The sequence below is a fragment of the Cyanistes caeruleus genome, chromosome 8 (genome assembly GCF_971803275.1).
Source record: "Cyanistes caeruleus chromosome 8, bCyaCae1.hap1.1, whole genome shotgun sequence".
Taxonomy (NCBI): domain Eukaryota; kingdom Metazoa; phylum Chordata; class Aves; order Passeriformes; family Paridae; genus Cyanistes; species Cyanistes caeruleus.
The window spans coordinates 21,070,273-21,097,275 of NC_141708.1; the positions used below are offsets into that span (position 1 = coordinate 21,070,273).

Genomic DNA, 27,003 nt, shown 5'->3' on the forward strand with positions numbered 1-27,003 from the left:
TAAGAAGGTGGGCAAAGGGACCTTGTCTTATCTTTCCTGCAGTAGATGCAGACATGACAAAAAACTGCTTATAAGGAAGAAATTTGGCCTGATAAAAGCCTTTTATGCCTTTTCCATGAAGAAAATTCTCCACATCAGAAAGCTTAAAGCATACTGGTTTTTCTACTAATCAGGGGCAAATAGGACTTGCAGGAGACTTAAAAACAAGGTTAAAAGCTAAAAGCAGCAGGAAATCTCAATCTCTCCTCCCTGCTTATAGCATTCCTAGAAAGTTTTTCAGCTGCTATATATGCCCTCCTACTTCTGTGTGTCCCATTTCCTTTAAATTTCTTGACTTGTCTATCTCTTGTTCCCTGCTTTTTTGAGCAGGGAGCAAGAAGGAAAGTAGCTCACTCGTTATTCAATTGATTTGTCTCTAATCTCCAAAGAGTTTGGAAATTAATATGGATGGGTAGAAGCTGTAACTAGGAAACTTCCATGGTAATGTTTGCTTGAGAAGCTCCCCTTACTCTGTAATGTGCAGTGTTGAAATTACGATTATTTTAGTGTGTTAGTCAGGACTGTTAGTATGGAACCATGAGTAAGTGCCACTCCAACGCTGTGTAATAGCAGAAGCTTCTTTATCTCTCTGTCACTTCTCAGGAAGTTAAAGAAAGTTGATCTTAGGAGGTAAAAATATCTAAAACCCAAGTAGGAATCCTGTCATTTTTTTCTACATGTATACTATTGACTGGAAATAAAATGTGTTTCTCAGCTGATTGTTTTATATGTCCAGCATGAAGCTGGACAGGCTACCTGTCTGAAATAAGGAATGTATAGATACATCTTCAAGGGAAAAAAAAATCCTTATTTTCTTGTTATTGGATTGTAGAGAGGGTAGTTCTTACCTTGTGTTACACTGCAGTGTGTCCACAGCTTGCTTAGGCCATGTGAAGTTCAATCTGAAGAAACAGGATCTTGTGAAAACTAAGTAGGAAACAAAGCAACAAAATCTGACCACAAAGCTATCAGGGCAAACCCACTAAACTTCTTTGAGGATATATATTTTTACTCATTAATGTCTTCATGTTTTGAGACTTTTCCAATTAAGTAGTTGCTAGGTGGAGTAATTTTTTTTTTATGTGCTGTTCCTATACCTTGGCTCTAACTGCAAAGAGCAACAACTGGAAAGGTTAAATAACAGCTATGCAAACAAGGTTTTATATTTAAACAGATTCAGGAGTACATTCTCTGTTGGTGCTTAAAAGAAGGTTAAAGTCCTTTTTATTAGAAAGGTAATTGACCTTTCTAATTGAGGCATCACTGAAGCTGCTTGAAATCTCATGTCCCTTCTCTATGGTATACAGTGCTGAGGATATGGGTGGACTTGGAAGGGAAATGTCATTGGAGTTAGGACAGTTTTTTGAGGTTTAAAATCTCCACAGAAACCTCTCAAACAACAGGAGTTGACTCTCATCCTATAGGTTATTTCCATTTGAAGACTAAAGATAGCTATATAGCTACTTCACTAGCTATACCAAAAATGTCCCTATATATATGTGTGCACCTATAGACATATAAGGTAGATAGCTATCTGCCTGCAAGTAGTTGATAATGCTTCTTTGATTACTGAACCTATCCATCCTTTTATAGAAGAGACTGATCCTTTCTAGATTGAGTTGATGAAATGCTTTTTGTATGGCAAATATAAAATAACAATTGCTAAAGTGACCCTCAACTTGAAATACTCCCCCACATCATAAGCTCTATTTTTTTTTTTTTTTTGCATTCTTCAAAGTTATACTTTTTTCAATATACTGAATTATATGCAGCTTGGTACAGCTGCAGGAAAATAAATCTTGAATGCATGGTTCTTGTGAATAAAGTATTGCTCTTTGTTTTCACCTGTTGAGAATCTTTTGTCTAACGATGTGTAATCCAGAGTTACTGGGAATTACTCGCTTTTTTGTGTTATCTTGATCATGCATGTTTCCATGCAAACTAGTGAGAAATATAAAGAATGTGTTTCCTGAGTGCAATGGAAATAATTAGAACAAAGCAGGCATACTCTCTGGTGGGTCATGAGATACATTTAGAATCATGTTCCTGAGGCATTGCCATGAAGTTCAGGAGTCAAAGCAACACTGCAGTGCTGTGCTGTGCTGGGACAGTGCATGGCTGTTGATGAACCTACTGTGAGCACGAGGGGCAGAAACCTATCATGAAATTCAAGATCCTTAACTTTTTTTGCTCTCTCATTACTTTTACATTACATCTGTGTGACTAATTGCAAGTGTAGTACTAATAGATTAAAAAAAAAAAAAATAGACTAGGCTGAATCTGTTTGAAGAAAATCGAATACTCAGGCCAGTGTGCTTCTGTGAAATTCCTCTGAAAAGGACCAGACCAGGAAGACAGCTCTTGGCAAGCAGCAAAAATTTGCAAGGAAGCAGTGGTTCTGGAAGGCTGTACGGCATTAGAATTGGCAAGTGCTGTGCGTACTGACACACTACATCTTCTGTCCAAACCCAGTGAATCTTTAAGCACCAGCTGATCAGGGATTTTCAGGGCTATCTTGTCTAGCTTGAGCAGGTCTGGCAGCTCTTAACACAAAGTGGTGTCTGCTTTAAAGACCTTCTGCTTTGTGATGCCTTTCTGAATAGCTTATTCAGCTGGAAAATACAGCAAACAAAGGAGCTGGAAATATTTTGTCAAGTTGGTGATCTCACAGTTCAGAGAGTCAGCTAGCAATTATAAAGACTTCTATTGTATAACACAAGAGCTAGTGTATAGAAAAGACCAGATCTTACTCTCTTTCTTTATTGGCTTCTGCATAATTATTTTTTGCCTAAAGGATGGTGTGGGGTGTATTCTCAGTAATTAACTGCATTTTTCTAATAGACTAAGTTGCTAGCAAAAGTGGGGTAATTTTTTTTAGCTTGGAATTTAATTTCTGATTTGTGGAGATTAGGACAGAGGAAAACTTCAGAGATTACAATTTTAAAACTAAGTGCAGGAAAAAAATAACATTGTTTCTATGGAGAGTAGGGAGAGGGAGAAGAGTGTGTTGGCGTGTCCCCATTTAATTTAGTAGAGATGTTGATGGGAAACAACTTGTGATTTCTAAAGCATCAAGTTAACTGCATTATGTAGTGACCTCAAAAGTAGACACAGCAACAATAACCTGGTGAAAGGAGCTGTTACTAGTACAAAGAATTTTTGTTGTTATTCCTTGATGTTGAAATTTTGATTCTTAAATATATCTTTTTTTTCCTGCAGGTTGGAAAAGAGACTGTGCAGACAACAGAAGACCAGATCTTGAAAAGGGATATGCCGCCAGCATTTATCAAGTAAATTAATATTATTTTAAATCTTGTATTGTGTGTACAGGAAACTGCTTCCAATGTCAGGAACAACCTCTTTGGCAGGAGGGATTTGTCTTGTTTACATTCTGTACATATAAGTACATATATATGGTATTTCTTCCTTTAAAATAATAATGGAAATTAATCAGGGTAATAATGGTACTTAGCTGTGTCCTCCTGTAGGCTTGCCTAAAGTGTCAGAGACAATGTGGTGTCTCAGTCTTTTTCTATTTATTTGGGTGATGGGAAAATCTGAATTTGTCAGTATAGACAGCTGATAGCATAACTGCCTGGAAATCTATGACATTTGAAGAGCAATGACTTACTGCAGACAGTGTAGTAGACAGTCCCCTTACATCTTTACATTATCTTTCCTTCTTACCTTCTTAATTCTGTGTCTTGGTGTAAAGGACAACTGACTTTCTTCTGCTGCTGCCTTAAGCCTTAAAGCTGATATATCACACATTATTGTGGAATTCCCAAGGTGCTTATTGCCACCTGACAGACTTCTATTGAAGTAACTTTCCTCTGTGATCTACTACCTATAGGAACCTCTTTGTTAGCATTGTCCAGTGTATGCAGAATTACTGAGTATTATACTGTTATTTCCAAACACCAAATAGGCAGATAGTCAAAACAAGAAGGCATTGAGACAACTGGGAAAAAAATAAAAGGGAGAAGGGAGTGATGTGTAAAGGGAAAATTTATGGTAGGCAGTGAATAAGGATTTACTTTATTGCACTGTAGTTTGACAAAATGAATAATTAAAATAATGGTTAGGATCAGGTGGTATTAGCATATGAGTTCAAGAATGAAATAGCTGAATTATAAGTGAAGTAGTCTTGTCACTTGAGACCACCAATATGTCGATCAAAGTGATAATACAGCCTGAGAAACTTTCTAGGGAGATCTGGGGAACGGGAAATCAGACCTATGTCTGATGTACTTTTGGAATAAATGATTAGAAAATTTATATTAGAGAACAGAGAGACCTCACCTATATATAGTGTGCTTTGTGACAGTGTTTCTGTGGAGGGAAATTCTGCCTTATAAATCTATTGGTATTCTTGGAAATAAAACAAACCAGTATATACCAATTTCTAAACTTGGCAGGGTCTAGAGGCTTTTAAAGTAGGTGCAGGGTAATTAGAAAAAAAATTGTATGCAAAAGAGAAAATTGAAGGTGGAAGAAAAGATTATATGGTTAACCCTGACAATGGCAGGAGGAAATCAGTAGGATTGTGGAGCTTTTGGATGAGGTTGTGCTTTTCACCATGTTAATAGATGTTGTGGAGACCAGGCTGACTTGTGAGGCAAGAGTACTTAGTGATGACCCTAAGTCTTATGCAGGGCAGAGAGGTTAATGGATGACTCTGGGAAATGACAGTACCTTATTAATTGAAGTGACTTGATGTTAAGTGTGGATTAAATTACTTCTAAATATCTGAACACTTGGGAGAGCAGCAGGTCTAATGGCAGATAGGATGACTGAACCATTACTAGTAGTGAGCAAGGTCTTGGAGCAGTTGTACATTGGTGAGAGGGCATTCTTACCTGTTCGTAGTGGTCAAAAAGTAAATAAAACATTAGGTTTATCATCAAAGAATGGGAGATCAAAATGTCATGATCTGTTTTCGTTCCTCATCTTGAATATTGCATCTACTGGTAGCCACACAATTTTTTAAAGGTTGTTGTAGGACTGGAAAAAGCTCATAGAGAAGGGCTTGGAGAACAAAGGCATAGAATTACTTCTGTATAAGGGAAAACTGAGTAGGCTGGAACTCTTCAGTCTGGAAAAAGTAACAGAGGGGATTGAGGGCCTGACAATGTCTAAGGAAGTATGAGTTGCATGGAGAAGGTGAAAACTTGTATTTTTCCTACAGCAGAATTTGATGGGGGAATTGCTTTAAGCTAGCAGTTTGTAAGTCAGCAGTAGGGAGAGATTCTTTGTACAGCTAGTAATGTGTTAAAATTCTTTATGTGGGTTTGGAGGTTAATAGCTAAGTACTTAGGTTGATCCATTGTGGGTCATCAAATAGACAAGCTGCAGGAAATCCCAAGAATTGAAAATAGTTGAAGGATGGGAGAGTGCCTAGAGGAAGTGTGATAAATGCTTATCCTGTTCTTAACCTTCCTTAGGATTTTACTTGCAGCTACTCTTGGAGACAGGATACTGGGCTAAATGGGCCTTTGATACAATCCACTACAGTATTTATCATGCTGTGCTCCTGGTGTGTGATCTTGTGTGGCTGCAGGGGGGTTTGATTTTTTTGAGGGGAGTGTTTATTTCATGAAATGAGATCAAAGCTTTTTTCTTGCTTCTCGATGAATTGTATGCAAATGTGTAATTTTGATTGTGCTCATTCTCTAGGATGTGTGGAGTTTTTAGTTAATTTCCAGCTTCTTGTTCACCTAGACAAGCAACGGTTTAAGGAAAAGAGATTTTTAAAATTGCTATACTGTATTCAGCGTCTGATCAAAATGTAGCAAATTGTGCAAGACTTAAATAATTAAATTTCTGTACAAATGTGACACAAGCACTGCTGAATAGTACCACTTTATGCTGGGTGCAAGAACTTTTTCTGCAGCAATTCATGACTGCGTGAGCTGTGATATTATGTAAAATGGGAACCAAAGCTCTCTCTGTCAGAGTAATGACCCCCACTTCACAGACTACCTACTATCCTAGATGCAGTAACATGACTTAGGAATGATCAATGTTCTTTGTGAAAGATAACCTGTTTAATTTGTGGGTTTTTGTTAATCTGGAGTTTATAATAAAATGAATTAGAATGTGTTAACAGTTACATGTTAACATGGGGAGTGTATTGTCATGGGTATCTTGGTTGTGGGGACAAATGATAGTCACAGGTGAGATACAAAGGCAGACTTATCTTTTACTGCTGTAAAGGACAGAATCTAGATGCAAGAATTGGAACAGATGAGGGTCTTTTTCTGGTTTTGTTTCCTTGAGAAGTTTTTGTTTCTAAAGCATTAGTTCAGGAATTGGCATTCATTTTTAAGGGAGTATTCCAGCAGAATTTCTACTGGTGCATGGATGATGGGTAAGAAGCAGTACACATGTGCTAGCACTGCATTCCCTATTCCTATTTCCTCCATTCAAAAAGATCATCAGTCTTGGAGGATGGAGATCTGTTTCTTCTTTTAAAGGATTGATACCAACATCAAGGGTTCACAATAAATATATATTATGGTAATATGTAAAGCTTTTCAGTAGGAGTGTGATTGTGCAGCAAAATAACTTGCTGGCTGCTGAAAAGCTATCATGCATCCCTTCACTTGTAACTGACATAAACCACATTGGAACTGTTGACTTAGAATTAAAAAATGCTGAGTTCTTTATCTTAATTGTCTTAATCACCAGGGAGTGTAAGTAATGCATATAATTTACATCAGATGTTTTGCAATGTGTTCCTATTACTTGTTAAGCTTCTCTTGTAAAGAAGTGAAGAACTGCAGTCTCTAGGCAAAGAATAGGGTTACACTATTTGTTTACACTGAGAATAAAAATTTGTTTAATTTGCATGCACAAGCTCATTTAACAAATCAAGTAGTGATACTATTCTATGTTAACATTATTTTGGTAGCCAAGCTGTAGCTGCATTGATGGTGTATTAGCATGTATTAGCAAATTACTGTTAATGTAAAATATTTGCTTTTTACTTTATATTTCTAGAACTGCAAATAAACTAAACTGTAATGGTTAAACTGGAAAACAAACTCAGGGAAAAGCAGAGGTCAATCCTAAAACCTAAAAACTAAATTGATAGTTCAGCATAAGTTGCTTTTTTTCTCCTCCTCATGTTTTGTAAGGAATGCATTTAATAGTGATGAAGTTGATTGACTACCCAAAGTAGTATGGTTAGAAATATGACCAGTGTCTTCCCCACAAAGAATTTGGCTGGTGTTAAGATAACTTTATTGTAATCATGCCTCAAAAAGAAATACACTTTTTTATTAGGATATGTTGTTGGTTTTATGTTGCAATATAACACAGAGATTAGAAACTTCACCATAGCAATGAACTTCTATTTGAAACTTCTGAACATGCTTGATTATTGTGATAGAACAAGTGGTTCATTGCATTTTTACGGGCTTTGGTCGTTTGTGTTGTTTTGGTTGGTTGGAAGTAAATGAATACCTGTTCTTCCTGATCTTTTGCTTCCTAGCATGTGTGCTTTGCAGGGGATGAAATGTGTCTGATTTTCAAACATCACTATGCTTTTCTAGTACACAGCTTGCACTCCTAAAGTATTTTAAGTGCATTTGGAAGTTTATACAAAATAGGCATTATACTATTAAAATTCACTTTTACCTTTAAGAGGTTCAACTCTAAAAACTGTAAAAGAAAATTTTGAATCTTTAGAAACACTATTTTCATTAATTATGATGACTTCTGGTGTAATACGCATTTATGTTAATCCTTGTCTTGACAAATGGAAGAGCCAGCCTTGAGATAATTATTAGTATTAAACAGATAACCGTGAAATTAAACTTTAGGAAATTAAGTATTTCTGAGCCTGTATCTCTGAGCTGCTGAATAGGTGATTTGTTTAATCCCTTTCTTGGCAGAGTTGAAAAGAGTAAATGTGAGAAGCAAGCAGGGAAATCTAATTTACTGAAGTCAGTTGACTTTGATGACATAACTAAGTGCATTGCATAGTAATGAGAAGAACATTTCCACTTTCTGCCTTGAAGTCCTTCTGCATTTTCTTGCTCAGTTAGGAGTCCCTGCCATCTGATACCCTGAGCAGATGTCTCCCAAAAAGAGCAGGTTATGATAATGCAGTCGGTCCAATTTGACCTATTCTAGGGAGCTATTAGCCGAAAACTTTACTTTCTGGGAAAAAGTGTGTATATAAATTTTCTGTAATGGGTGTCTTATTTCTACTAGCTACATTTAGATATAACCATGAAGTTCTAATATTTGTGCTAGCAAAGAACATGGGGGAAAAATGGGTCAACTGTAACTTTCCAAAAATACTTTAATAAAAGTGTGATAAAAGAGGGTGCCCAAGTGGTCAGTAGAAAATGGGCTATGTTACAAGCATGCAAAAATGGTCATAGGAAGTAGCATTGCTGTAATAAAACTGTTTTATGTTTGTTGGGACCTCACTGAATGAGCACATGGCATTCACATGTACAGAGCATTATGTATTACACTACACTTAAATGAAATGGGAGACAGTGGAGGAAAGTGGAGTGTAGTCAATAACTACAGTCATGAGTAGCATAGCTAACATGAAAGGGAAGTCTGAGTTTTTTATTTTCCAAAGGTGTGACAAAGTAATTACAAGAGAACAAAATCAAAACATTTTCAGTCTTCCATTTTTTGATATTTTAAAATTGTTATGCTAAATGGTTTGATGGAACCTAATTTCAGAGCTTGTCTTCTTATTGTAAGTACCTGTTGTGTTACTACAATTACATACTGTAATATTTTGGAAAATCTTCTTTCTGCTTTTATGTATGGAATTGCAAGCTGCGTTTAAACGTTGTACATTACCACTAGATTTTGTGGTTATTTAAAATGCTCTTTCTAGGATTGTTAACACTCTGAAGACCTGGACTACAGCTTCAAGAAGAGCACAGGGTCTTTCTTAAAACTGTTATTTTGTCCAAATGTGTAGCTGTCATTTAATATTTATTAATAGCAATTGCTACTTGAATAACAATGCCTATACAGGAGTGATAAAAGTTAACAGTTACTTTGATTGTGAAGTCCTAAAATAATAATTGTTTTGTTCCCAGCCCTTGTCATGAAGAATGTAAGGTATTTTGCTGGGTTGGGAGCTTTCCTTAATGACATGTACTGTGTGCTCTGTAAGGGGTACTTCAAACATTCCCTACGTGGGAAGGTTCTGTGACCTCTGAAAAACCGGGTTGTATGGTTGATGGTGACTTCTGTTAGAAAAAAATACAATGAATACTCTTGCCTTTTAAACCATAAAGGTGTAGAACAATCAGTTTGCTTGCAGTGCTTTAAATGGTGAAGTTAAAAATAAATCCAACATTTTCTCAAGGCTGTTGTCATACAGACAGATGTTAATCAACAAGTGTTGTCTGCTGGCTTTCCACAGAGTGGAGAATGCCTGCACCAAACTTGTTCGGGCAGCCCAGATGCTGCAAGCGGATCCTTATTCAGTACCAGCTCGTGACTATCTCATTGATGGATCAAGAGGAATCCTTTCTGGAACATCAGACTTGCTCCTGACATTTGATGAAGCAGAGGTAGGAATCCCAGCATGACTGACAGAAGTGCCTGCATAACAGTGTTATTAATTAAAATGTCCCCCTAACTAAATTAAGTAAACCAAACTATTCAGTAGATTAATGAGGTTTTGACTGTTTTAGCTTGGTTGGAAGCATATTTTGCATTCCCTTCTGTCAGAAGGAACTTAAGGCTTGTTGCTCTGTTTTTTTAGGAGCATTTTTGCATGACATAATGTTTAGGTGTTGCCTGTGATTATTGCTCAAAAAGGCCAGATCTCATCAACTGTCTGATATCTTCCTGATGCTTTTCTGTATTCCCTTCACCTTAGCCATTACTGATTCTTATATTTTCTGTATCCCTTAATTGAAAAGCCCTAGACTGCTTTCTAACATGTTTGTCTGCCTCATTAGCTCTGGCAATTTAATTGGCCTTGGGGCATGGGAGGTAATACAAATTTGGACTGTCTGGCTAGTCAGGCAGAAGATGTATTCTGATAAATCTAATAGTTGCTATGTTTTGTGCACTGCACAAGCCAAAAACTGACTCAGAAGTGCTGTTTGTCCATCCTCATATGTACAAAAATAGCCATAGTTGCAAGGAAATGTAAATGTCTCGTGTTTGATTTTTTTTTTTTTGTTACAAATCAAAGTTTTGATGCTCTTTCTGGGGATGTGGAGTCTTGCTCATTTCTGAATAAGAAAGATCACGTGACAAGAAATAAAGTTCATGCCGTTAGAAATGCTGATGTCAATCCTAATTCTGTAACAATTTGTTAATCTGTGGAATTGTATTGCTCTTCTTGCTGTTCTGAGTAATCTAACATGGTATCCTTGGCTCATTTAACCAGCTCATGGCACTGTTAGCATGTTCCTCTGAAATGGTTTTTAATAGAAGTGGTATGGGACTTCCAAGGAAGTTAATAGTTTTCAATCTCTTTCTAGTGTTAAGGAAATTAATTGACTTTTGTGAAGTTAATGCCTTGTGGGACTCACCTGACAACTCCTTGTGAATGAAAAGAAAGCCATTAGTTGGGAATGATTGGCTTTTCAGGAGTACTGAAGTTGGCATGTGTCTGTCCTATGTTTCAATATAAAGTAACATTGGGACAAACTGAAATGAGTTTCAGAGGAAGCTTTGGTCTTTTCTGGGTGCTGAACACTGCATGTGTTTGATACAAATTAAATGTTAATTAACTTGTTCTTTCCTAAGAATTGTACCTAGTGATGTCAGAAGTAATGTGGTTCAGAGGTTAGAAGGTTTACTGACTGATCACAAATGTGAATTGAAAAAAGTTAAGATGAGGCAGAGGTCCAGAGGTAAATGAAATACATCCTTCACAGATTTTTCTGGAAAGTTTAAGATGTTGGATCTATCTTCCCTGCTGGGATGCTGGGTAATGCTTTATCCATATGTAAAGCTGTATGATAAATGATACTTCCTCTGAAAGCTTGAAGTCTGCTTTCTGTGTAGTTTTGATTTGTGATTTAAATGAAATATTTTATTGATGAAATTGCAATGAAAAACTTCATGACAGCCTACATAGATGAAGTTCTTTCTAACCTATTTTCTCAGTGCTATCCTTCATTTATCATACAAACTGAAAACACTGGAAGTAGGATTTTGCATTTCTAAGTAGTGGAAGGTTGATTAAATACTGGTTTGCCACTACAGCACTTGACTTATGGCATTTTGGGTAACTCACTCAGAATCTCAGATCTTTATGATTGCCTGTTTGTCATGTTAACAAATGCTATAAGTAAACTGTTCTAGTAACAGATTTGCATTTCTAATTCAAGGGTAACTTAGCTTTACCTAAGAAATAATGGAATGTTCTCTCTTAGGTCCGTAAAATCATCCGTGTCTGCAAAGGAATATTGGAATATCTGACTGTGGCAGAAGTGGTAGAGACAATGGAGGATCTGGTGACTTACACGAAGAATTTAGGGCCAGGTTTGATTCGTTTCAGTCTTTCATAAATACACTAAGTATAGTCATTTCCACTACTTTGTTTTCCCTCCAACACCTTCCTCACCCAAGTTTTGAACACTGGGATAATGGTAAAGCAGTTGCTTTGGAAGTTTCCATTGGAAAGGATGACTTCGTTTCCCAGTCTCTTTTAAGAATGCAGAAGATGTTGGCAAATGATATGTGCACATGGATGACATGTATTGTAGTTTTCCTATACTGTGAAGGAAGTAAGCATGCATTAGTAAGGATAAAACAAAAAAACAAAAAAAAAGAAAAAGCTGTGTAACTAAGAACTCACAGATATAATAAAATCCATTAAGCTGATAAATATGTCTTCACTGGCTGAGATAGTTAGGCCCAGTAGGAATTTCTTGGAATAGTATAAACTACATGTCATATATTAACATCTTAATGAGGTTGCAGAAATAGCTGTCTTCAAGTATAATACAAAAGCCCAGCTGTTACGGCAATTCTATGTGTGCTCTTTGGTGCTCCTTCACTACTTGTTACTTCACTGTGTTAACTCACACTTTCAGTGGTCAAAGTGATGGGTAATTGAGGAGCTGCTGTCTCTATCTCTTTTTGGTCTAGAGGAAACCTACCATTAATCTAAGTCATCTGCTATTTCAAATGCTTCAGCTTGAAGTAGCTAAGGTATTTAACAAAAGCATTCTGTAAAATTTAGGTGTGGTGGTGGTAGTGTAGGAAGAGGTTGGAACTAAAACTACACTGAAATAAAGAATGCTTATATAAAACCAGCAGGAATCTAGTTAGTACTTTATATTTATAAATTCATGTGTAATGTGGCTAGGTGATAAATGAAATGACTAAGAGCTGTCATGGCACAGAGCATGTTTGTAGATTATCCTGTTTTTATTTAACATGTGTATACCTGACCTTGTTTCTAGATGTGGAAAAGCTTTGAAGTTCCATATGGAGGTATAGTGTTCTCTAAACTGTAATTTCCCATCAGAAATTTCCTTAAATTAGTTTTTGCCTCATTTGGAAGAGGAAAAGAAAACAAAAGGACAATCTTCTCTTTCCCTTTTTCTTCAACTTGGTATATACACTTTTAGTTTCTCTGTGGTTCTTTTACATATCTCTAAAATGGAAGTTATCCCTAACTTCAGTTTGCTCTCTTGGGCTCAGTTACAAGCATTTGGGTCTTTTCACTGGACCTCACACACATAATTTGCTGTTACATATGTATGGCAGAGGTCTTGTGTGTCTTAGTTTCTTAGAGTGAGATGTAGGCTTGTTACCTTTATTGCAAATCATCTTCTCTAAACTCATGGTATTCTGAATAAATAGTGAGCCTTATGCTTCTGGAATGCTGTAGGAGCTCTGTCTTTGCCTGAGCTGGCTGCTGCTCAACATCTGCAGCCCATGCTCACAAAACTTAACGCCTGTAGTCCTTGTTCCTTGTAGTTATACAAATGGGCATCTGAACTTAGCATTTATTATGTAAATAATAGGAATGTGAGCAGGTACACTTAAAGTCAAGGGAGTGCTTATAGGTTTTATGCTGGAAGTGGAGAGTGGAACATAATTACCTAGTAAGGCTTTTGTCATTTAAAAGGAAATGTGGTTCTGCACAGCTTGCCTCTCTGTGCTGTGGCCTCAGTGTGAGGATCCTACTGCTTTTCAGTGATGCCATGAAAGCAGTGGTAAGATGCCTAAGATGCTAACCAGCAGAAAGGTAATTCAGCCAAAGAATATACAGCTTACTTTCAGCTTTATACCCTGGAAGAGAAAGAGTACAACCACAATGGCACCATTTTAAATAATCTTAAGTTTATACGAAGCTGTGTCTGAAGTTTCCATGTACATTGTGTGGTAAACCTCACAAGTCTTAGCTACTGAAAATAGATCTGTTCTAGAATAAATTTTATTCTTTCTAGGGTACTGAAAGATTTCTAGCAAATATGAAACGTAAATAAATACAGTTCCTGACCTCTGGTAGAACCTCCAAGCAAACAAATAAAATACTGACATTTCCTTTTTCTGTCATTCGCTTAAGGCATGGATCAAATCTTAACAGAAAAGATGACACCCTCCCCTTCCCCCTTAAATCAGCTTCCAGTGTTCATTAAGTGAATTTATGTCCTAAAACAGTAATTTCAGGAATTTTCCTATTTTATTGATAGGATTTTAAATCAAGAATTTTGATCGTTCTTTCCACTTTACATAGTGGGTAGGTTTTGAATGGGTGATGTCTCTGAAGTATCTGGAATGTGTTTAAAGTAACATCTGCTACTACAAAAGTTATCATTATGACTTACTCTTATTTAGAAATCTCAAGTGTCTAAATGTTCAATTATTCTAATCTTTAGGAATGACAAAGATGGCAAAAATGATTGACGAGAGACAACAGGAATTAACTCATCAGGAACACAGGGTTATGCTGGTAAACTCCATGAATACAGTGAAGGAACTATTGCCAGTACTTATTTCAGGTATTTTTTGCTTTGTTTTTTAATACCATTCCGAATTACTGTTTTGAACTGGAGTTATGATGTCTTATGTTTAGTAAAAATAACCTTGGCATCTGTAATCAATTGCAAGTAACTGTGCTTCTTGTATTAAATCTCTTTGAGATAAAATGGTCCATGCAAAAAAAAAATGTTCCATATAAGTACAGTAGAAGGTCAACTTGACCACTGATTGGTCTTGCATATACCTTTTGCTAATCTCTGGTATTTTCACAGCTATGAAGATTTTTGTAACCACAAAGAATTCTAAAAGCCAGGGAATAGAAGAGGCCTTGAAAAATCGCAATTTCACAGTAGAGAAAATGAGTGCTGAGATAAATGAGATAATTCGTGTATTGCAACTCACTTCCTGGGATGAAGATGCCTGGGCCAGCAAGGTATTTTCATATCTACATTTGTATGTAGAAGTCTAGTTTTTGTCTACTGTGTTTTTGAACTTGAACTTCTGAACTTGTGCTTTTGAGACCACTGAAATGTGTATTTGTGTATCAGTTTTGTAACAGTATGTAATCACGTAATATAATCTCTTCAAGGTCAAATATCTTCGGAGATAAATATGTTCATAAATCTTTCAAAATGAGCTTTCTCTCAATAAGCAAAGTTAAATGAGTGTGGCATTTGAAGGTGGTTCAGTGGTTTACTGCAACTCAGTGGTCAAACAGAAGTCAGATTTTTTTCATGCTTTAGTTTCAGCATCATTAAGAAATCCTGGAATACAATGTATTTTACTCAGAGAAGACTATTTTCCCTGTGTATAAATACCCCACATAATGATTTTTGACATAGGAAACTTTTGTATAAAAGTTATTGTTCTGTACATCCAACTGGTCTTGTAGCTAGGCATTTTATAAGTGAGATTGAGATTTTCCTTCTAGATCCTCCTAGAAAAGATAGGTTACTTTTACACACTGTTCCGTGTGTAAAAGGCTTGGAATTGAGAAATTTTAGTCAATTTTGGGGGATTCCTCTTTGAACACCTGTCCCCTTTTCTCCCTGCCTCATTTTTATTCTGGACATGACAGTAAAATTCAGGTTTTTGTCTTGTCTCAAAGAAATCTGTTAGATTGAAGAGGCTTTCTGGGTAAGTCTGATGCCTGTGAAGCTGGCTTATGGACAGGATTGGTTCCTTACAAATCAGTGTTCAGCTGTGTCAGTGACTGCAACCACTTACGTGGAGCTAAGTGCTGCTCTGAAGTGATGCTGAAGCTACTGAATGTCTGGAAGACTGTAAAGCAGGTCTGACAGAAGTGTTGTGGGTTTACACAGTAAACCCACAAGTAAATGCAGCTACATAACTGAAATTCCTGCCAACTTCTTTTTGAGTACTTGGAAGCAAATTGCTGAAGGTATTTTTTAAGGGTTAATGCTATGAGCAACAAATATGCATAAATGTCATAAAAAACTTACTGAGACCTGAAGCCAGACTGGTTAGTAAACAAAGTCTAGCAGGAAATCTAACATTGATGTAACCGAGACATAAAATCACTTTGGCCTATGTTGTTTGGCACTAAGTTTGCCTCTTGAGTTGTTTTGTCACTATCACTTCCTTATTATGACTACTGTATGCATCTCTGTTTTTGTTGTCCTGTTTCTTACCCTTTTCTCACCTTTAGAAGGTAAGCTTTCTTCCACACCCTCCACCTCTACCTTGTACTAAACCCAAGAAAAGCATGTCTGTGGGATGTTGTGCTGTGTGCACATTGTGTGCTGTGCAACTTCTCTATGTGCCAGCTGTGACACTGGCATTTATACTTCTGGTATACACAGTTTTAAAAGATCATAATAGCTCTGTCTAGCTGTGTGTAGCTTTGGCTGTCACTGAGAACGGTAATTGCAAGCTGATCTGCATTAAGACTCTGTCTGAATCTGATTAGAGTTAGGGCAAGATTTTACAGCACATTCTTGCTGAATGCTTTTATGTTAATTTATGAGTCTCTGTAGTGACAAATAAAGGGTCCAGTCATGCAGGAATGAGCTTTCTGCATGGCCAGAAAGCTTTATTAAGTCAGGAATTTTGTCTTTGCCATAGTGTTTTACCCACAGCCTTCCTTCCTTCAGTTCAGATGGTTCATGTTCTTTAGGCCTAAGCTTAAAACTGCAGTCTTGTGTGGGTACTTTTTCAATTCAGTTTTATTTTTGGAGTTAGGCTTTCCTGTATTTTATGAAATATGAATACAGTTTTATTTTACACAACATATTTGGAAATTCTTGTGGTAAAGAAAAGTATCTATTGTGAAGAGCTGGCAATTCAGGCTTAGGGAATTCTTACTCATATTGCTGGTGAGGCAGATTAATAAAGGATTTAATTAAGAAAACGGTTCATATATTGGCAGTGTTTCCTAATGGAAAATATTGGTTGTTATGCTTAATGCATAAATACGTTGTGTGGATTAGTATAATCAAAGTATAATTCTGCTCTGAACTGAGACCTTTTTAATTGTATTTTGTTTTTGAATTAAGATATGCTGATGATTTGGAACTGTAGTAATGGGCATTAATCAAACAGTGATGACAAAGCATTTGAATTGAAAAGTGCAGTGGGATGAAGAAGCAGAAACTAGTTTGCTAATAGCCACCTATTATGGACCTTATCCTGTATTTGCACACATATCTAACAATTGACTTACTATTTTGCTGGGAGAGAGATGAAGGAGCTATTCAGTTGTCGTTGAGGTCACATGCATTGTGACACATGAAATGTTACATGCATTTTGTGCCTGGGGGTCAAGGGAAAGATTTTCCCCATGCTTTCCTGGAATAAAGGAAGGTGTTTGGGGATGCCCAGCCATGAATTTTTATCTGTGTAGTACATGCTATTGGTGGTGTTGGACTTCATGTTTATTATTCTGAGTTATTTATACCTTGGTTTATCACAATCTGTCTAGAGGTAGTGGAGAATGAACAAAGTATGGAGCCAAAGTTGTAGGTTTTGTAGGAATTGTAGCCATAGGTAAACATTATTTTGTTGGGTATTTTGGTATTTTGTTGGGTTTTTGGACTTTGCACATTACTGGATTGCAATAATGTCTGCTTACAGTGGATTTTTAAAATACTATGATGCTTTAGAATTGAAATACTATTCTTGGACAAAATCTTGGGGAAAAGAATTGTATTTATTTTTTCATTCATAGCTTTGAACTTTTTTCCTTGAATTTTTTGTTTGACAGAAGATTTAAATTTTCTCTTGTTTATTATTATTGTTTATTTTAAAATTAATTTGGAGTAATACTCAATTCAAATATCTTTCATTTCCATGGAGCTGGAGGGAGTTAACAGTTCTAAGAAGCTGAGAAATATCTAATATCTTGCAGGATTGAACTCTGAATGGTGACTAAGCTATCTATCTTGCCAGAACATTGGCTTTGCCTATTTCCTCCAACATTGCCTTCTTTGGTCATGAAATGCAGATATCCTTAGACCAGACCACTTTATTGAGTTAGAGGTTGTGTTTTACATCCAGCAAGGAATTGTGTAGGATTTATTTTGTTCTTTTGCATAGCAGAGTCAGTATTACCTGTTCCCTGAATAAGCTCAAAATTGTTGGTAGTGGCAGAACTAATGCACAGAAGTGTCTTAAGTAATATTTGCTTTAGGAATTGGTTTGGAAAAAATCCAGCTTTTTGAAGATTCCCTTCAGACAGTGTTGCCCTAGTTGTTATACTTGATTAACTGAAATTGTTTATCTCTTTTGAAAATGTAATAGTGCTGATTTTGTTAATGAAATTCCTTTTGGCAAGAGGGAAACTGTTGGCAGGGAGAGGAGGGAAAGAACCAATTTTTGCTGATAAAACGGTATAAAATTTTTTTCAGAAGAGCAGTAGGATTTAAAAAAAATTCATGCTTGCAACTGATATTCTGTTTGCAATTCTCAGAGTTAGATTTTGAACATATTTATGTGTTTAGGGGGGGGGAATAAGGTATTTAAACAGCTACAGAAATCAGGACTATCAAGACACTTTGAGGCAGTGAGACCTTGTTGTGTTTTTTTAGATTGTTTCTGCTTTCATCTTCCTTCTTCTTTCTTAATAGCCTGAATTGGTTGGTAAGTCCAGACCTTTCAGTATGGTTACACCTCTGTTGCTTGCCAAGTATCTGGCACCAGACACAGCTCTGGCAGACACAAAAGTACTGTACCAACAAACCTACTTAAGGATGCATTCTGGTTTTCTATTGCATTTCTCAGCTCACTGCAATGGAAACTCTTTATCAGGCTCTAGCTGAGAGGGATTCCTTGGGCTGTGTAAATGGGAAATTGGTGCTTTAAGAGCAGTTGACTTGAAACACTTAAACTGCTATGCTAGGATTTCACCAGATTTTTTTAAATAGGAAAAGAGGAACACAGGATAGCAAGCCTCACCCTATAGAGCAACCCAGTTATGTAACTTCATATGACAGGGCAGATGGATTCTGTTGCTGCTGGGGCAGTGCTGGCAGTTACAAAATAATGAGTGCAAAAGCGGAAACACCCATGATTTTGTCCTCAGATATTAGACTTTAGATTTAGAGGCTTGTACATAATTCTGCTGAAACTGCAACTCTGCAGGCAGCTGAGACAACACAAAAGCCTGTGAAAGTAAAAAGGGAGGGACTAAGACAGTTTTCCCAATACTCCTTTTCTCCGCCCACTCCTGTCATCTCATTGACACAGTAAGAAACATCTGTTGCCTTTTAAAATAATGAGTTAGTCTTTGGTTCAAATTATTTCTGGGTAGACAGGCCTGACCTAGACCACTCATTTCAAACTAAAGTGGCTTCAGCCTTATATAAACAACAGAAAACAGTAACACCTACCTTCATAGGCAGTAAGATTTAGATATACATTTGAATATTCAGTGAATATTTGCTTGTCTCTTATCATACATTGAATGCACAATTCTTGAGCTATAGAGAAGATGACATTTAAAATAAAGTGCCCATCTCCCATCCCTAGCTGCGTATCCTACCTTTTGGAAGTTTTTCCAAACAGGTCCCAACTAAGTTTGGAGACCCAGTTTCTTGATTTGAGACCCAGTCATCCAGGTGAAAGTAATTCTGCTTTTGGTGCTGTCTCTCAGGCTGTGTTTGGAGAGCCTTGGAAAATATTCAGCTGCATCACATGACATTTTAGAAACTTGATTGCTGAATTATAACACTTTATGGTTAGCTCAGCATGCTTGAACAAAAATGCCAGAATATTCAATGTTGTATCTTAAAAACTAAGCATGCAGAATGAACAACTCCACAAAAATGTGTAATTTCTTTAGTGTAGGCAGGATAGCACATGCTATAGCAAGATACTGATCACTGATGGTAGTAGGCTTCTCTTCAAAAGCATTGGACATGGGCAGTCTGATTCAGGTGCTGTGTGAGAGCCAGGCTTCTTTTTGTCATCTCTATACCAATCATGGGATCTTAGATGCATTTCAAACCATTTCCATGATATGTGTGGTAAAAAGCTATTTTGGCTTTTCCACAACTTCTTACTTAGGTACTTGTTACTGTTTTCACTATCCTTTCATTTATGTAAAATGGAAAACTTGTGGCCTCTAGTGGAGGGGATGGCACATGAACAATGTATAGACTGGAGAAAAATCAGAACTGGGTGGTTGTTGCCTCTGCAGCCAGAGGTGTTGGATAGAAGTGGCATAATAAAAGAAGCAGCATCTTTGATGCTTCTGGCAAAGAGTTCAAAGTTTGAAACAATCACATGTAAATATACAAATATCTTTATCTCCAAAGACGTTCAACTCCATATCTGAAACTTTCAGAAATTAGCTGGTAGTCTTATTTTTCTGTAAACAGTAACTATTTGACTTTAAGCAGCAGAGCAGGTGAGAAATGCAGTTGTGCAGCCTCTTACACTGAAGTAAGTAGTAAAATTCACTGGCCAGTTTCCAGATATGGATACAATTACATCGCAACTCTTCTATGTGCCCTGATATCAAATGGAACTAACTACAAGATGTGTGCTTATTAAAGCTCCAACTTTAGAAATTAAAGCACTAGTAAATAAAGAAATAGAAGAAAACACTAAAACTGCATGCATAATTTTTGCATTTTGAGTGAAATGAAAATGTCTGTTCTAACTGGAAAGAAGCAATTATGACCTGCTGGTTTGAAAATGGGTTTTGAGCTGCTTATATGAATGTGGTTTTTTAAGTAGACTGCTTTATAGAAACTTTGTCAGCTTTCATTGTGTTGATTACTTGTGCTTTGATTTTTTTTTTTTTTTTTTGGTTTGTTTTGAGAATAATTTTGCTGGTTTCTCTTTTGTAAAGGACACTGAAGCCATGAAGAGAGCTTTAGCCTTAATAGATTCAAAGATGAATCAGGCAAAAGGTTGGCTGAGAGATCCAAATGCACCTCCAGGTAATATTTAAACACAAACAACAGCATAAAGTATTTTGATTTTTGAAGGTCTTTTGATTTTGAAGGTTTTATTATTTCTGTTGTTTAAGACAAAATGTTCTTTAAGCATTAATAACCCTTACATTGTGGATCATTCTGAAGGAGCCTGTATTTATTCCTTTTTTTAGATACTGGGAATTGAACAGATTGTGTCTAATGACATAGAAAGCTTTGCTACTTCTCAGTGGTCTAAAAGATATCTTTTCTGTGGAACATACATGGTCTTAATTTGCATTCCAGCAGTAAACCCAAAAACCTATGAATTGAACAGTACATAATTGCAGCCATAGCTAATATTTAAAATCCCTTCTTTTGTATTTTCAAATTTTTATAACTTGAGATTTCCCTAACAGAATCTCTTAAAGTGTTTTTCTTCCACTCTTGACATAAAACTTTTAGTATGAAAATCTGCAATAAATACATTTAATTGCAATCACCTTTACTTATAGAAGGGATTTATTTATCTTTGTATGTATCTTTAAAGTAAATAAAACTTGATAGAGGCCTGTTCCATTTGGATGTTGAAAGACCTTACGAGATGGACTTCCTTTGAAATCAAAGCCAAATGAATACAGTTGTAAAAGTTGGATGCAAATGGTTGTTTTCTGGTGTATATCTCAATTTTTGATAAATGTACATTCACGATGAACCTAATGCAATGTGTGTGACATGATGATATCAGTAGTTTTCCCGTACATGTCAAGGGATGTCTTGTTCACTGTACTGACTGACCCTGTGTCCCAGGGGATGCTGGTGAGCAGGCCATAAGGCAGATCCTTGATGAAGCTGGCAAAGCAGGAGAGCTGTGTGCAGGCAAAGAGCGCAGAGAGATCCTGGGCACGTGCAAAACCCTGGGGCAAATGACTGATCAGCTGGCTGACCTCCGAGCTAGGTAAAGCTCTTACTTGGGATGGACACTTCCCAACTGATATTAAAATGGTTTTTTTCTGCAGTTGTCACTTCATAACCTGTAGAAAAGCAGGCCAGAACTGTATTTTGCCTTTTTTTACTTCAATCTCTCCTTTTCTGATAAGAGTAATATGTTTTAAAAAAATAAATAATTATATAATTTGATGATCAGAATTGCTCGAGTAGATAATTCTGAATTTGCTTGCTGTCTAACACATGACCTTCCTCCGAACTAGGCAGAAAGGAAAATTGAAACTTTCCTGTTAAATCTGTTCTCCAAAGAGGATATACTCCAATTACTGTAAGAAACATGGGTACTCTACATTTTAGGTGTTTTTTGGGATGTTAGACCACATGTAGTGGTTGCTGTTTCTCTGTCATTGCCAGATTCTGCTGAACTTTGAGTAACATGACTGAGGCAGCTAAGACATTTTATTTTCATATTTGGTTTTTTTTTTATTGACTTGCTGTCCTCACTTAGATGTGGCGAGACTTTAAGTCCTGCAGATTCTAACTCTCTGCAACAGTCTGTAAATGAGAAGAGGCCTTGTCCTGGGTATTTTAATGGAACTGTATCCTTAAATAGATTTACTTTTTGACACTTAAAAAATGTTTATTCTTCTGAGAATGCTAAATGTCACATTCTGGAATAGGGGAAATATTCTCTTAGTTTTTATCTCTTCTTTTCTTCCTCAGTTATTTTTTGTTTTGTTGGTTTGTTGGCAACAGGTTTTGTTGCCTCTTCACTAGAAAATAGATTTTGTCAGTCCTGAGCTGAATCTGTGGTGCTCTTTTTGTCTTGGGCAGAGGACAGGGTGCTACACCCATGGCTATGCAGAAAGCCCAGCAGGTGTCCCAGGGTCTGGATTTGCTCACTGCCAAAGTGGAGAACGCAGCCCGCAAGCTGGAGGCTATGACCAACTCTAAGCAGGCAATTGCTAAGAAGATTGATGCTGCTCAGGTACCACTAGTGATGAATAAATACTTCAGAATGTGATTACATTGCTACTGTTAGAGCTGTTATACTGAACTACTGTAGTTTCAAACAAAACACATTTACTTTATAGTAAGAACATAGAGGGGATACTTGCTTTAACAAATAAAAATCTTAAATTCAGTAATTTGCAGCATATGGTGAGTTTGACTTTACTTAATGATCTGTTTTGGTAAATTACTTGACATTACTAAAAATGTCAAGGTTATTAAATTACAATGATGAAACACCCTAAATTTGCATATAAACTAATCTTATTAAAGAAAAGAATAGAAGAGTTTCAGATTGAACAGATTTGTTTGTGGATTAAACCAGAGCCCTTTCTTTGGGCTCTGTTTAGGGAGTGGCATTCAGGATTTAGAACTTCATATGAATGACAGAAGAGAAATTATGTTAATGAAACTACATTTTCTTTCAATTGATCCTTTAATTTTGTTACTCCTAATATTCCTCAGTGATCAGTCTCTTACCCAGTGATGGTTATGATGGTCAGCAAATAGTGGACCTTCTATATATACTCTTTATCTAAATGTGTATATGTGTCTATTATCAATATATAAAGATACATTAATTTTTTCATATGTATCAAATTAAATGGTAATGGGACTTTTTAGGAAGAGCTCTATGAAAGTACCACCCTGGGCTCAAGAGCGTCTGTTTTCATTTTTTTCTGAAAGTCACATCATCAGTCTCTAAAGGCAGTGATTCAATTTGGCTTCTAAAATATTGTTGGCAAATATTGAGGGGAGAGAGAATGTAAAATCTTTGGGTGGATTTTATCTAGTTTGACATTTTTTTTACAAACAGGAAAACCATGAGGCAAAGGAATAATGTCATGGTACCTAAAAACCAGAAATTGCTTTTAAGAAGTATTATCTGTTAAATAAAGTTTTGAAAGCTGTGTTGGTATTTCTTTCTCTATAAAAGCATGTATAGAATAAACATTACTTTTTGTCTTCACTTGTACACAACTTTTTTCTATTAAGAATTGGCTTGCAGATCCTAATGCGGGCAGTGAGGGAGAAGAGCACATTCGGGGAATTATGGCAGAAGCAAGGAAAGTTGCAGAACTGTGTGAGGAGCCTAAAGAAAGAGATGATATCCTTCGTTCCTTGGGGGAAATCTCTGCTTTGACAGCCAAGCTGTCAGATCTGAGACGACAGTAAGTATTTGTTTTATCACCATTAATTTATTTGAATGACTTTCATGTGCAGTTCTCAATGCTGAGCTAGATCGGAATATTGGTGATTAAAATAAAACCTTTTTAGTTGTTTTGCCTAGTGATTTCTGTCTCAAAACCTAGCTTGCACTAGCTTCCTTAAAAAAAAAAGGCAACCAGAGATGTATTACATAAAGATATATTATTTCTACTGCCTATGGAATATTTGAGAAGGAAACTGAGGCCAAAAGTAAGCTTGTTTGTACTGTTGAAACAAGGTAATGGAAAATATAAGTTTGTTTATGCAGATGGATGTCATCACTGGTTTTGTTAAGTAGTTTACTAAATATCAAGGTGGAATATCTACCACTTCCATCACTGTCAGTGTTCTAAGCTGTAACTGCAAACTATACAAAAGATAAGACTTTCAGAAATTTTATTTCTGTTCAGTTTTGCAAAGAGGCTGCTTGAAATGGAAGAGAAGAAGCACTTGTTGTACAAACAGTGATCTTCACCCAAGAAGAAGGTTATATTGCACCTATTGCAATATAGCAGTAAATATTTCCCTTGCTTCATCAGTTAGATGTTTTAATCAAGTTTTTATTGAGCTTTAGCTGCTGTAGGTCTTAATGTGCTACCTTTTGTCAAGTTTATATATAGCCTTTGATCTGTGGCTGTTTACTCTTCTGCTTGTAAATCTGTATGATTGCAGTTGCTCGTTAGACAGCCATGGAAATGGGAAATCAGTTCTTACACCAGTATTGGCAGTGACAGTGCTATGCTTTCCCCTGCCTAAGTGCTGTGCTGAACATATGTAATGTCCAGGTACCACAGCAGAGAATTGCTCCTCAGTGTCTCAACCCAAGTGTCAAATTCAACCTTATTTTAAAATATCAAGTACCTTTTATTGTGTCTTCCTGCTGAATTTGAGATAATCTGTAAATGATCTTTATATGACTACACTCCTTTTCTTTTTTAAATCCTTAGTGGGAAAGGTGACTCTCCTGAGGCCCGTGCTTTGGCTAAGCAAATAGCTACATCACTTCAGAATTTACAGTCCAAAACAAACAGGGCTGTAGCAAATACGAGGCCAGTTAAAGCAGCTGTCCATTTGGAGGGCAAGATTGAACAAGCTCAAAGGTGGATAGACAATCCTACAGTTGCTGATCGGGGAGTAGGTAAGTACTTCTCTGATTTTCCCCCCAGTTTTAGAATCAAACCTGTTACTAATTGTTGTGGTGGAAACTACTGCTCCCGAGGAGCTGAGGATGCATTGAATCTTCACTGGTGCAGAGACTTGAAGATTTATAGCTAAGTCCTGACTGCAATTACAGAATTAAGCTGGCCCATGATTCTCTTTGTGTTTTTCCCTAAAGAATGGAAGAATATGTGCTGTAGAGAAGACAAATTTAAGATTGCTCCTTGCATTTTTTATTATGCAAATATTGTATCTCAAAGTTGAATTTATACCTACTCCAGCAAATTGAGTAATTAAGTCCTTCAGAGAAGAGAAGAACACTCATAAACCTGACCTAAAAGTATGACTTCTTGCATGGTTTCTGGGTTATCTGAGGAGAATGCTAATAGTTAAAGAGAAAGGGAATCTTATAATCCCAGTATGCTTTCGATGAGCGTATAACTGTGGTTCAGGAATTGCTGGCACTTGCAGGATACTCCTAAGAAAAGTAAATTGAGAATATAAAAGATGCCAGCAGTGCTGAGTGATTCTTGGATAGTCTGATGCTGTGACAACTTCCTAAGTAATTTTAAGCTTGATCACAAACTTGGACTACTTGTGGGTTAGCGTTAGCTTAAAATTATTCTTCAGTTGGTCTTTGATGGATTTACTACACTCTTGTAAAAGAATACTGCTATTGTATTATTGAAAGAACAGAGAATCACATTCCTGTGAATGAGCAGGAAGCATCTGTAAGTGAATGAAGGAAATTACCCATGCTAAAAATAATTTTTTTTTTACAGAAAAGCTTTTGACACACTGTGGAGGCTTTGTAAGGTGTTCCCTACCCCTACTGCCCCTTCCAATCCAGACTACTTGACACTTCTTACTTACGGCTTTTGGAATTCTGGGAGAAGGCATTTGGCTTGTGAAGTTATATTTTCTACTTGTCTTTTCTTCCCCTCTTGGTACTCATCTTCTAATGTGGGGATGAATTGCAGTATTTGGAATTTGCAAGTATTTCTGTTGGAGTCAACAGATTAGTTATGCAGAAATACCTGACAGCTGCCATGGTTAATTTTTGTCAGACCCCTAGTTAAAAAAGATGTATCTGTAGCCAGAGCTGCTGAATTAAGAAAAAAGAAACTGGAGACAGTTGAGCTCCTCTGTGGTTTTCATCTGTAATTATTCAGTGACAAACTGCACAAGACCTTTTCTACCACTAGACAGGTGTTGGTAAAAGCCCAGGAATTCCAATGTGTGTGCTCAGCGCTGGTTTGCACATGGTGTTTGTGCCCTGTCCCCGCAGGCCAGGCAGCCATCCGCGGGCTGGTTGCCGAAGGGCGGCGTTTGGCCAACGTCATGATGGGCCCCTACCGGCAGGACCTGCTGGCCAAGTGTGATCGCGTGGACCAGCTCTCTGCCCAGCTGGCTGAGCTGGCTGCCCGAGGGGAGGGCGAGTCCCCCCAGGCCAGGGCCATTGCTGCCCAGCTCCAGGACTCGCTGAAGGTAAGGACCCACTCTCCTGCAGGCAGGCACGCGATCCACCGAAGCGCTTCGCTCCTCTGAGAGAGCCTCGTGTGCGTGAGGCATCCAAGAAAACAAAAGTGCAGCTACATGTTGGTTCATCTGCTGTGTTTATCATGCTGCTTTCTTATCATGCCATAGGGGTTAATTTCAAATGACCACTTCAGAAGGAAAATTTGAGCCTTTCTTAAAAGAAAATGGTATGCTAGCATTGCAAATTTGAGGGGCAAGGTCTCAAACTGTGCTGTTGATAACTTCTAATGCCGCTTCAAGGAGCGGTATGCAAGCTTTGTATATTTCAGATTATGTAGAAGGTCATTAATTGGTCATACTTTTAAGGTAATTTTACCTTAATGTCTGCCAGTTTTTGGGAAGAATTGGCATTTTTTTGCAAGAGAAGGTTTTATGGAATTTGAACCCTTACAAATTTATATCCCTCTATCATATGCTAATAATTTTCCACTTTTTTAAAGGATCTTAAAACACGAATGCAAGAAGCAATGACCCAGGAAGTTTCTGATGTTTTTAGTGATACCACAACTCCAATTAAATTGTTAGCAGTAGCAGCCACTGCTCCCTCTGATGCTCCCAACAGAGACGAGGCAAGTATACCCAGGTGGTCTTTTCTTTCCGTGTAAAGCTTCAGTTATTGTTTAATTTAATCTGAATTGGTATTTTGAAAAATAAATCAGTGTCCTGAAAAATTAATTGGTATTTTTTTCTCAAGTTTGTGATACATGCTTATTAATTCTGACAACATAATGATTACTATGCAAACCTCTCCAGACTTCTGGAGACTGTGAATTTATAT

General features: G+C 36.9%; 1 protein-coding gene across 4 annotated transcripts in view; it reads left to right on the forward strand.

Annotated features, from left to right (window-relative positions):
* VCL (vinculin) overlaps nucleotides 1-27,003 on the forward strand; it is a 58,810-nt gene that overhangs the window by 18,234 nt on the left and 13,573 nt on the right. For all 4 annotated transcript variants that reach the window (XR_015290196.1, XM_023929401.2, XM_023929402.2 and 1 more), the window contains exons 2-13: nucleotides 3,259-3,329; nucleotides 9,446-9,596; nucleotides 11,421-11,529; nucleotides 13,881-14,003; nucleotides 14,256-14,416; nucleotides 20,297-20,387; nucleotides 21,171-21,318; nucleotides 22,143-22,296; nucleotides 23,316-23,491; nucleotides 24,476-24,666; nucleotides 25,975-26,174; nucleotides 26,666-26,794. Coding sequence is in view for 3 of the 4 variants with exons in the window: in XM_023929401.2 (XP_023785169.2) it covers nucleotides 3,259-3,329; nucleotides 9,446-9,596; nucleotides 11,421-11,529; nucleotides 13,881-14,003; nucleotides 14,256-14,416; nucleotides 20,297-20,387; nucleotides 21,171-21,318; nucleotides 22,143-22,296; nucleotides 23,316-23,491; nucleotides 24,476-24,666; nucleotides 25,975-26,174; nucleotides 26,666-26,794 (1,704 nt within the window). In the remaining variant the exon portion in view is untranslated. The remainder of the gene's footprint in view (nucleotides 1-3,258; nucleotides 3,330-9,445; nucleotides 9,597-11,420; nucleotides 11,530-13,880; nucleotides 14,004-14,255; nucleotides 14,417-20,296; nucleotides 20,388-21,170; nucleotides 21,319-22,142; nucleotides 22,297-23,315; nucleotides 23,492-24,475; nucleotides 24,667-25,974; nucleotides 26,175-26,665; nucleotides 26,795-27,003) is intronic.